This window comes from Simochromis diagramma, unplaced genomic scaffold (assembly GCF_900408965.1).
Source record: "Simochromis diagramma unplaced genomic scaffold, fSimDia1.1 OVJJ01000596.1, whole genome shotgun sequence".
NCBI lineage: Eukaryota > Metazoa > Chordata > Actinopteri > Cichliformes > Cichlidae > Simochromis > Simochromis diagramma.
Window position 1 is genome coordinate 1,051,068 of NW_024387245.1, and position 12,066 is coordinate 1,063,133.

At 38.2% G+C, this 12,066-nt stretch overlaps 1 protein-coding gene across 3 annotated transcripts; it reads right to left on the reverse strand.

The window, feature by feature from the left end:
* Positions 1–299: 299 nt before the first annotated feature.
* On the reverse strand, positions 300–11,565 carry lnpk (lunapark, ER junction formation factor). Of its 3 annotated transcripts, none has more exons than XM_040000173.1 (16): positions 11,417–11,565; positions 10,380–10,450; positions 9,136–9,177; positions 8,883–8,933; positions 8,654–8,790; positions 8,380–8,438; positions 7,782–7,822; positions 6,573–6,656; positions 6,428–6,479; positions 6,146–6,262; positions 5,797–5,883; positions 5,402–5,507; positions 4,674–4,744; positions 4,179–4,349; positions 3,326–3,406; positions 300–2,044 (listed from the first exon to the last, which is right to left on the reverse strand). In XM_040000173.1, the coding sequence occupies exons 2-16, from the start codon at positions 10,404–10,406 to the stop codon at positions 1,845–1,847; spliced, it is 1,326 nt and encodes a 441-aa protein (XP_039856107.1). In that variant the 5' UTR covers positions 10,407–10,450; positions 11,417–11,565; the 3' UTR covers positions 300–1,844. The 3 variants fall into 3 exon arrangements, with proteins under 3 accessions (XP_039856107.1, XP_039856106.1, XP_039856108.1); XM_040000172.1 differs by having other exon boundaries at positions 5,797–5,901; positions 11,417–11,564; XM_040000174.1 differs by lacking the exon at positions 3,326–3,406 and having other exon boundaries at positions 5,797–5,901; positions 11,417–11,562.
* Between the last annotated feature and the right edge of the window lie 501 nt (positions 11,566–12,066).

Consider the following 12,066-nt stretch of genomic DNA (forward strand, 5'->3'; position numbering starts at 1 on the left):
GAATACACTTAAATAGCTGTGAACACAATGGCAATAAAAGGTTAAATGAGTACATTTTATAAAAAAATGTCTGATTTACTAATAAAAACACTGTATAGCCAAATAAATAAAATAAAAATACAACTCAGTGCAAATGACGACGTGAAGTAGAGACGAAGCAAAGCAATGGATTTGGCAAATTATAATCCTAACTGAGTAAAACCATTGGCAATGAAAACATACAGATAACCTGGCATCTTAAGCTCAAAGTTGTTTGTTTCTTCTGCTTCCTATACAGAAGTTTATTCAGCAATTTTTTTCATTGTTACCAGCTAATAAATACTAATGTTATAACTAAGCTAGTAACATTTTTTGACAGGCAATATCTTGCAGACATTGATTAAAAGTAAGAGCTTAGTTTAAATGTATTCTGCACAAAGATGGCAAGGAAAAATAGAGTCAACATGTTTCCTCTGGTTAATCTAATTTTCCAGATTTGATGGCCAGTTTGTTTCAATCCAGCCACAAAATGAGAGAGAACACACACACACACACACACACACACACACACACACACACACACAGAGATTATAAAGGAAATAAGAGTAATGAGAGTCATGTTAGCAGTTTCCATCAGCATCAGAAAAGTGGTGAATACCATACCAGTTGGTAGAGCACAGATTCTTTAGCGTAACAGTTGAAGTTAAACATTATTTAAATTCATTCTGTCAGCCTCTTAAAAAAAAAAAAAAAAAAAAAAAAAAAAAAAAAAAGTGAGAATGAGTCTTTTTTCCCCCTCTTTCAGTGAACAGACTACAGCTAATTGTTTCTGTAATAAGCATCCTTCCTTTCCTTGATGCAATATTAGCCACACTCTGGTTTACTCCCCTCATTCAGCATTCAGTTTCAGTACTTTTGCTTCCAATAGATTTAAATGCAACTAACTGCTCATATCTCATCATTGGCAGTCTGGGACAAAGATCCAGTAATATAATGAAAACAAAAGAGAAACAAAAAGCATTAAAATGTATAGGAATAAAAGCATACATGCATCAGCATTGGCTAAACATCACTATAACAGACGGTATCCAAAGAGATAAATGTTTTTTTATTGTCAGCCTAAAATATCGGATCAGGGACTTAAAATGGAAGATGAAAAAGCCACAGCAGCAGCAGCCTGAAACCTAACAGCATACTTGTAAGCACATACTGTAAACACAACAGAAGCTGTCCTGATTCACAACAGGTTTATCCTGAGATGAACTTCATGTGTTATGCATGTCAGTGTTTGGATAGTGTAGGAAAATCCAGTGTTTCCCACACTGGATAAGGAGTGTTTGTGTTGACCTTTCGCTACAACTATCTGACATTCTCACCCACTTCAGGAAGTCATTTTAATCAGCAGTAATCCTCTTTTTAACGTCATTTCATCTGAGGAAAAACAATGTGTGAACCAGCAGTTCTATCTAAAACGCTTTTTCTTATCAAAACCATACAGCATCCAACTACATTAACCCTAAAAGGACCTTAGAGTGTAAATCGTTACTTTAAGTTAGTCAGTGCACCTACAGAGCAATATCACCAATCAACCAACTACACAACAGAGAAATAGCCTTAAAATTCAAACTACAACCCTCAATCTGACTCCTTCCCAGTCATCGGATCAAACTCATGACCAAGATATGTTGGCATCATTTTTGGCAATACTGTTGGACAATTTCACTAATAAATATAAATAATGATGATGGTAATCCTTGTCCATCAATGCTGCTTTTAAATATCAATAACTATCCTGGCCATTACCATCACCTTCTGCCTGGACAGAACAATCACATCCTTGTGGACCTTTTCTGGCCTCTTAGAAACTACGATGGCTGAGCTCCTGTCTCACAGGGGCTGCTGCGACTCTGCTCTGGTTTATCCTCGGCCACCTCTTCCTGAACAATTTCTTCTTCTTCTTCTTCTTTCTCTTCCTCCTTCTGCTGCAGCTGATCCTGCTCCTCTAATGGGCACTCGCTGTCTACTTCTTTAGTGATTCCTTCACAATCTCCCATCTCTTTCTCATCTGAGGAGAAAACATGCAAGGAAGAAAGGTATATAACCACGAAGCAAAAAGATAACAGAAGGGAGGCGTGAGAAAGAGCAAGCTTTGGGGTAACGTGAAGAGTTTGCAGTACAACGAATGATTGGTTTCTTGGATCAAGTGGTAAAGGAAATTAGCAGCATTCCTGTTGTTAAGGTTAACATTCTGTAAGCTTACAAGAGTTTACAAGAGTTCTACAAACAGATTTTGGAAGGAGCAAGCAATGTAAGGAGCTTTACTAACACACCCAGAAACCTCTCCTCTTCCATCAATTAAAGGGCCAGGAAGATCAACATCAGAGGCTATAGCATACGAATCTACATCTCAAGTACATGTTATTACATTTTAGGGATGAAAATGAAAAACGCTGTGATGTACTGTATGATGATTCATTTAGTGATGGGCAAACCCACTTGAGTTCAAGAAAAAAAGAAGAAGAAGAAAGAAATCTGATGGTGTAAATTCTGTCAATTACACAGAAATGTATTGTAGAACTAGACTGTGGCAAAAGGAAGATTTGATTCCTGTTTGTGGAGGATTTATAGTTCATGTGGAGATTGGCAATGATTACATGACACAGCACATCTCCTGACATAAGTGCAGAGTAAATAAATTTAGGTCAAATTTTCCAATGGGGTGACTGAAAGCACCTACCAGTCCTTGGATATTTGAGCAATTTAAAATTGCCCCAAAAATGTATATTAATGTTATTCGAGCTGAATGGGAATTAAATCAGGAACAATGGCATGGTTTTGTTTTTTTTTTCCGATTATTTTCACGTTTCTACATGGACTCCAAAGCAAAAATTACTTAGTTAAGAAGAAGGTCTAAATATTTTACACACTCAGTGAATACCAAACCTGGATCAAATAAGTCAGATCAAAGTCATGTTGTTTAAATGTATAATCTATAAGGATAATTTCAGCTCAAGAAATACAGGATCAGTGGATCAGCAGAAGCATAAAAATGTCACATTATATTTTTTATTTATCTATTTATTTTGTTTTGCAGTCTGGCTTTAAAATTTCTTTAAGGCAGGATAAAATCCATTTATGACTCTTATCGGACCCAGGTCTGGTGACATCCATCACCAGCTAACACCCATCATTGCTTTAGTCTGATTACTGGTAGCAGTTTGGGATTGGCTGCATTCTACAGTGTTATGAATTCTACAGCAAAGAAAGATGGACCCATCTGGCGATAATCAAATCAGTTCAAATTACGCCAGCTCGCACAGCGCAGGGAGAGAAGGGGCAGGGAAACCTGGACTCCGCAGAGGTCGAGTCTCTGGTCTCTGTTGGATCTTGAAACTGTGGACCAAATTCCACGGAGCTGGAGCTTTTGCTAGAAGCAAAATCATACCATTAAACCCACCAGTCACAGGAAATGTACTGTGAAACTTGCACGAATGCAGCTTTTGATCAACTGTTGACTGAAATACATGGTGAACTGCTTCTGCTTCCACTTGGTGCAGAGAAGTTTCTTGCCCAACTACCTCATGAACAGAAACTGCAAAACATGTAGCCTAGAAATTCTGTTCAATTAGTTCGACTGTGCAGTTTCATGAGCACTGAGCAAGAAAGCGGTTACAGGAAACTCATTCCATCTTGCTCATTGGAATTATATTTCTTGATTTTACAATCACGGTGTATTCCCCTTAAATAAAAAGTGGTGACAATCGAAGTGTGCCCGTGTGCTGCCTCATCTGACTTGTTGCTCACTAAAAAGCTTTAAAAAGGATTAACGTTGAAAAAAAATCAAAGATAAATAAATGAAGAAGGTCAACCGGCACATTGCAGTGAAGCATTTAAAACAGGTGTTAGGACATGGAAGAAATAGCCAAGATGTACAGGAGAGTCTAAGTGTAAGACTGCATACGGGGTGCCATTTGTACCAAAATTATTGACACTGTGTTGTTAGGAGTGTGTGTTCTCTCTGTCATGTCATTCATTGCCCCACCAGCAAAGGTGGAACATCTCCTATCTATACTTTTGCTAAAAAGTTCGATTAAGTCTTGTTCAGTTGGACTGTGGCCTTGCTTCTTGCTTGGTTAGAGTTTAGCATGTTAGGTGAGAGTGACACAACTGTGTCATTTGTGTGATGAGTGTTCCGGTACCTCCAGAAGGTGGCGCGCTCTCCTCTGTATCTGTCCCAGAACGTGGTGATGCCCCAGGTGAACGTGACTCAGCCCGCAGCCTCTTTTCAAAGTTGAACTCTGGAAGTCGGGGGGCCTGAGGACGAGTCTTCCTGGCTGGATTCATAAAGTAGCAATACGCGCAACGGAATGCTGCAGGGAGGAGGACAGAGAGAAAGGAAAACACACACAAAAAAGAATTGGCGATTAGATTGCTTAAGTTCTGTACACATATCCGTGAATGTCCAGGTTTTCATCAATTTGTGGACTGTACCATTTACGTGTTGTACATATAAAGATGGTTTCAGAACCATGAAAACCTAAGTATCATGGAAACACTTTATCCAGGAATCTGAGCTTTCAGTGAGCTGTTGAGAAGTCAAGACAGTTTTATTTTTTATGTCTCTAACCTTCCAATCACTTCTGTCTTACCTGAAAAACATCTTCAAAAATGCAGTAGTGCATTTCTGAGCTTACCTAGATATTCAAACTCTTCTTTCAGAGCCATGCCATTATGAGAAAAACACTGCTGGCAGATCAGCGCGTATCTATAAGAAACAAGACAGGACAGAGAAAAATATAGAGGCAAAGAGAATAATGATCGCTGCATTCCAGGAGCTATTCAATGAAAAGAAAAAAAATACACCTCAAAAACCTGCCTCATCTTTTTCAGTTCATGATTTCCCATGATGTTTTTTCTCCAAATGGTATAACTCCAACAGACAAACATAGTGAATACTATAAGTGCAGCTGAAGAGCAAACAGGTGTGAGTTCATTATAAACTATTTCAGGCGGGATAACTTCCCACAGCAATCTATCTGGAGAAGCAGCTAACCTGGCATGCACCACCTGGTTTTATTTATGTTTTACAGTTTCTGTTGTAACTACATTTTTTAAAAACACATTTACCATACAAATAATAGATAAAATGAGCAGCCTAGCTTTTCACCCTTGTGTAATTTTTTGCTATGGTGTTCATTTCTATGCAGATCATTCAGGTACAAGCTGCAGAGCTCACAGAATAAAGTAATGTTGCCTTTACCATGAGTGAATGCATTTATTTTGATTCTATATTATAGTACAGTTCAATACATGGCAGTGTTGGGCTGACATTGACTGCCCAACACTTCCTGTAGAGCCTAATCCATCAGTTTGAAATAAGACAATTCTGCAAAGGGCTGTAAATTCAAAAAAGGATCCTCACCTGTTCTGTGGTCCATCCCCTACCAGATACTCAATAACTCTGTCCAGAGCTCCCCTGTCTTTGGGCAAGATGGGTCTAGCTAACGGAGGACCTGGAGGGTGCATACCTGTAAATAAGTCCACACATGGAAATTAATACAGACTCACATTACAAATACACTAAGTTTAAAAAGTTTTAAAAAACAGATAGGGTTAAAAAAAAAAAAAAAAAACCCCAAAACAAACAGATTGTGGGCTTTTTGCCAGCCTCAAAACAGTATAGACGGTACAAACACTAAGAGTGGTGATGTCCAAATTACTACCTTGAAAAGTTAGGAGAAATCAGGCACTGCAGAAGTTCTTGTTTGCCATGCATAGATGCCTGATTCCAAGCTAAGATGCTCTTAGAGACATTACCTAGCATTGGGGAGGAGGGAGTCCTCGGTACTGCGCCCTGTAGGACCGAAGCAGACAGAGCAGATCTGTCTGGTGGACCTCCTGGAGCTGAGAGAGGAACACGTTCTGTTGGAAGAGCGACACAAGAGATGGACACAAACTGGCATCTAAGAGAACTAAGTCAAAGGCAGCTGGCATTGCTGTTTACTACAGCTGCCTTTGACTTAGTTCTGTGCCTTTGACCTAAAACTTCATATAGATTTTGATGCTGAATATTCTTTTTACATGCATCACAAATGGGCACGGCATGAGATTTAAGAAATATTAGGATTGTTTATTATACTTAAAGTGTCTCATTTTGTCTGCTTACCCACAGGTGTGCCTGCTGGTCCCAGCAAGGGACGTGCTCCCGGTGGAGGAGTCATGACCATTGCATGCGGGGTGCCCATTGGCATCGGTCTCATTACCACCCCTCTTTGCCGAATCTCTGCCCAGGGGGAAGAAATTAATTGAAGCATTTGGTCCTTTCCAAACATAGGATTTGTTTATGCCATCACAGAAATCTCTCTCTCTCTTTTGAAGAGCTCCACTCTTCTGATCAGAAACTTTCCAAGTAAAATGAAGTAACACTCTGTACAGAATTATGGGGTACCTTGTCCTGGCCTGGGAGTCATCGGAGAACGCACTGGAGTTGACTCAAGTTCCTGCAGCAAAACAAAGCGGAGCAATGTGAAACAAAATAAAAATACAATACAAAAATAAACAGATAAAATAAACAGCAAGTGAAAAGCTCTCACAGCTTTCTTCTTAGCCTCAGGATCAAAACGTTCCAGGATGAGCTTGGCATTTTTGTACGTTTCTGTCTCCATCACCTCCTCAAGCTGGAAAGACAAAAAAAGGGAAATCTAAGCTATAACATCCAGGCTCAACAGGATAAGAAATGTTGAAGTAACTCGAGGAATAAAAAAAATATACTGATGGGGCCAGTGATACCCCTCAGCCTCCTAGTAAATACACTTATGGTATCAATTTCAAAACACTATGTTGCTTTGTTCTCGAGTTATTGCATTCACAAGATTTTCAGAAAACTTGAGCTTGAGGCTGAAGTCACTGAGATTCAAATTCATCTGAGATTTTAGCAGATACACATATTAAGCCTTAGGGGTAAAAAAAAAAAAAAAAAAAGGCCAGAATGATTTTCTTCTTGAAGATGCTTTCTGCTTCTCAAGGCGTGAAACTAAATAACATACAAAATAAAAGAACAGACCCAGCTCTGATACCACAGAGGGTTCGGAGATTGAGTGGAAATTTTAATCTGACATACCACTGCAATCCTGAAGAGAAATAAAAAATAACTAAAAAAAAAACAAACAGACAAAACTGGGGGAAAACTTACAATTTTTCAATCACAGTTAAATAAAATAATAAAACTGGACGTGTAACACCCAATTTTTCAGATCCAAATAACGAGATCTGACCAATCAGACCACTGTATTTGGCAATAAGCAGACTGTAGCTCAAAATACACACCTGTAATGAATATACAAATTATAAAATAACTATTTTATCTAAGACACACGGCTAAAAGCTGCTTCAGGTCCATCGGCTCTCTCAAATTATCTCTCTGCCTCTTCAGTCCTAACTCTGCCATCAACAAAAACAGGCCAACCGACATATGTGCGAAAGCGACTGTGATACAGCTTCGACTCCTGGATTAAAAAATGGAATTCCCTCTGCTGCTGCCTTCTTATGAGAATTGAGAGTTGAACCCAAAATCTGTTTCTTCCTTTTCTTCTTTAGAAGCATCAGGCCCAGCTCATCGTCACTTAATACTAACTGTATTTTTTTCACAGTGCATATTTTGAGGACGAATTTCCAGCAAAAACGAAATGCATTCATATGTGTTACACGACAAGTTCAGATGTGAAAAGTTTGTAATTTCAAACTGTTATTTTGCAGTGCATTCAGTGTGTAATGGCCTTTACAGTGAAAGACGGAATACTTACAATCTTTTTTTTGGCAGCCTTTAAATCTTCGAGTTTTTCACCTAAAAAGAAGAATGAATAACTTTAGTCAACTGGCATCATTTCCAATAAGCTCCTTTTTCCATCAACCCGTGCTCTGGAAATAAAACACAGTTTAAATTCTTATATGCTCAATTTGTGATTCTGCTAGTATCTTAACATATCTCAGGATCAAATTATGCTACATTGTCTTTGTAGCATAAGCAGTATGTACTGTCAACAATAAGATTGTGACTCGAGTCGCAAAGTTAGGAGGTTGTAAGAAAACACATTTGTAAGCAAGGACAATCAAATTGAAATGCTTCAAATCGTATAGTCAACAACCATTACTCCTCAAGCCATTTTTCAATAGGCCACTGCTCAGCAGGCCATTTTGCCTGAGCCTCCCTGTGCTCAACTATGAGTATGACCTAATTAATTATAGAAGGAGGCACAGCGCGAGCAGTAGGTAGACAGATTTGATCCAACCCAATTGTATCTTATGAGAGACAACTTCTAGCTTAACAGAAGCCTGAAAATAATATATGTGCTTTTGAGTTTAATGGACAGACAAGCAAAGGAAGACTGATAGATCACTTACTGTTTCTCTCAGTGCGTTTGGAGAAGAGAAAAATCAATAACTTTCTGATGAACCACACCCTGTTGAAGAGCCACAAAGAAATGCAGAGAGAAGAAAATTGTCTTCATCATCTTCATCACATTCAGAAACCCCTTTCTCTCCTCACAACTTATGGAAAATAATAAGACCTAATATGAAGTGTATTTTTTTACTTTGACACATTGAAAGTTATCTGTACCAGATAAAAACAAAGACAACGCTGTGAATTATTGTGAAAAGCAACACTGGCACTCACAGCACAGGGTATATGAAGAAAGGCAGGGCCATGGCTATTCTCTGCAACCAATGCTCGGGGAGGTAAAGACAGTAGACGATCAGGGAGGTCAACAGGTAAAGGGCAGATGAGTAAAGTAGCAAACGGCCAACCCATAGCTGCAGACAGATACATACAAATATATCAACGAGAAAAAGAAAGGACAGCTCAAGAATACAACTATAGATCTTTAATGTTTTGCTGACATTACCTTTTGCAGACGCTGGTTTTTAGTTTTAAACTCTTCCAGCTCTTTAATCTCCTACAAGAGAAACATGGTAAAGGTTATGTATACACCAAAAGAAAAACCTACTACTATGGAATGTACTCAGGTTTGTAGTTGTATTTGTTGTATGTTGGTGTTTCCAGGTGGCGTACTACATCATATTTTTAGTAAACCTAAAATGGAATTGAAACATTGTGCAAATCCATAAAATCAGGTAAAAAATATACACAGTCAGTACCTTGTCCAGGTTCTCCAGCTGCTCAACTGTTGTTAGCTTTGCCTGGATTGCGGATAAAAGTCAGAAAATCACCATTAGCGTAATCAACTGATTTGCCAATAAAGACTCGATTTTGATTTATCAAGTGTTCATCTCCAGAGGGGTCTGCAAAAAAAGCGAGATTAATGGTTTTATCATGCTATTTTGAGCTTTGAGTTTTCTGTCTCACAAAAGTGTCTCTTGTTTCGCTAAATCACTGTAGTAACTTATGCTTAACACATAACCTGACTGGAGCCAGGTTATAGGTTATGACTAGAACAACATGTTTTAAGAGCAATGTAGATTTTCTGCTTGGGTAATATGGTTTATATGTAAAGCAGAACCCAGAAAGCCCACTTAAAAAGTTGATAAGTCCCATTGTGATAGCCCTTACCTTTGACTGTGGTTTTAGGTTTTGTCAAGCCAGCAAAGAAATCCTGGCTTTGCTAAACTTCCTTCATAGTATACCCTTCTGATTAACTAAATATTTTAGTCAAAGGAAACTTAAAGCAAATGGGATGTTTGATTTTCTGAGTGAGAACAACAATCAATACCTTCACTGTTGCCAAGTCTCTCATGCTGCCTGTCTGCTCCTCTTTCTTTCCCTTTGACTTGGTTAGTATGTCTAAATATAGTGTATGAATTCACCTAGCTTGGGTGCTAAGCTCAATCTGTTCATAGTTATCAAACTGTCTCACAGTAGAGTCACACAAGGCAAAACTTTACTGAGAATCAGCATCCAGAGTTAGCATTTTATTTAATTATTCAAGGCTTGTGAAGTAAAAATAACGAGTTTGGCAAATATTAAAATATATATATATATATATATATATATATATAAATGAGTCAGTTAAGTTATTTTGAATGTAAGGTTAACAACAAGTCACTTAAAACGCTGTGCATGCATAGTTGGAGTATGACTAGTGAGCTAAAAAAATCTTTTAGACCATATTTTGGACAAAGTTGACAAGCTTTTTAAGTGTTTTTTGGGTTTTTTATGGATTGGGGTTAGACATCTGACTGGAAATTCAGTGCATGTGGTTCATTTCAGAATAATCACTTGGATTCAATCCAATACAATCAACTTTTTAAATGCCAGTCACTCTGTGATTTATCATAACCAAGAAAATTTCTCATCATGTTTTTATTCAAAATCCAGTTTTCATTTTGAATTTTTCTCTGTTTCATTTTCGTGTATTCAAACATGTTTTCTGTCAGTCACTTACCTTCCATCGAGATATTAGGGCCCCCATGTTTTTGAAACTACACAAGTCTTTGCTTTGATTTCTTTGGTTCACTAAGAAACACACAAACAACACGTTACAGGTAAACAAAGCACATGGTCTTTGCTGCAACAGTTACACAACTTTTGATGTTAAACTCCACGTTTGAGCCCGACCTAGACATTTATGCACTTACATCATAACAGGATTTAGGAAGCTGCCTACAAAATCACAGACAAGGGCAACTCTTGTTGCAATGGATCTACGAACACAATCTCTCCCTATGGCTCTTTATACATGCAAACGTGGCTAAATATATCACTTTTCACTTTCTTATTTCAATTTTCAGATTCTCACTGGTTAAATGTAATGCATAGCAGTTGATTAAAGTTCCATCCTCTTCACTTTAAAATGGCCAGACCCTATAATGAGATGAGCCTAGCCACGGCTAATGTCACCGCTGTCATTCCAGCTACAAATATTTCTGAAACTGGAAACAGTTTGTAGTTTCCAAAAATGCGCAGCAACATGCATAAAGCTCCAACTGTGCTGTATTTCCGCTGAGTACCTAGCTTGCTAGCTGACCTAGCTTTAAGAGTTGGGAGTCAAGTCCCTGGGCGGTCACAAGACATAACCGCTAATGATGCTGCCGAGATTTATAACTGGTATTTCCTAGCTATTTAAAGAAGACATTTCCTATTGACAGCAGCAGCAAACAATGATATAACTTGCTGTATTCCCGCTAACGTAAGGTAGTTATGGCTAGTATTAGCTGCTCATTTTACACTGCTGCAAATCAGCCACGGTAACCTAAATACTCAGAAGAAAGAAGAGCCTTAGAAAACTAAGCTTTAGCATGACCACTACTTTTTGGGGCATATACAGAACTCTGATCAAGAAAGTACGTAAACTGATGTACTAAGCTAGCTTCTATAATAACAACATACTGGTGCCGACATCAGCAGCAGGCACGCTGTGATAATAATATTCATCTTTACGTGGTCTTTTCAAATTAATACGTAGTCTCAGAGGAAACTTACATTTACTCGATGTCTGGGTGTTTCTGTTCACTGACCATTCAGTAAAGTTCACGCAGAAACAAGCACATCTTGTCTGCTAATGCTACCTAAACTGACATTTCAACTGCCAACCAGAAAGAGAGTTTGGCGCGGTGTTGAGACGTAACGGAACGTATGTGACGTGGGTGGGCTGACCCATTTCCCAGAGTCCTGTGCGGTGTAGTCTTTTTCGTTTCATTTTGTGAAATTTATTTTTTATCTAACGTTATTAAACAATCTTTAAAAAAATTAAAAAAAACAGGACTAATGAAAACAAGAAAGGCAGATTGGTCCACAATAATTGAAAATTACATTAAAAACACAAGTTTAACATGTATATGGCTTGTATAGGATATGCTGGTGTACTTTCATGAAGTCATGGATGTGAACACTTTCTTGATAGTTTTCTGCGCTGCTAGTGTTTCACAGTAGCATCTATTGCTTTTCACTTAACACTGGCTTTCCTTCCAGACCATTTCCATACATGCAGGTGTAGCTTCCAGCCATCTGGTCCATAGTATCTACACCTCCTTTGGTCTTGTTGTAGAATGTGATTAATTGTGTTTTTTCTCCTTTCTGGTATTTTCATCCACCATTTTGTTGTGATACATTGCGCTCAGATGTACAGCAGC

Coding starts and splice junctions, on each gene's coding strand:
- lnpk (XM_040000172.1), bottom strand. CDS start 10,406: ATGGGGGCCCTAATATCTCGATGGAAG. Junction 8,791..8,882: donor AAAACCAGCGTCTGCAAAAG/GTAATGTCAGCA, acceptor ATCTGTCTGCAG/CTATGGGTTGGCCGTTTGCT. Junction 7,823..8,379: donor CAAACGCACTGAGAGAAACA/GTAAGTGATCTA, acceptor TCTTCTTTTTAG/GTGAAAAACTCGAAGATTTA.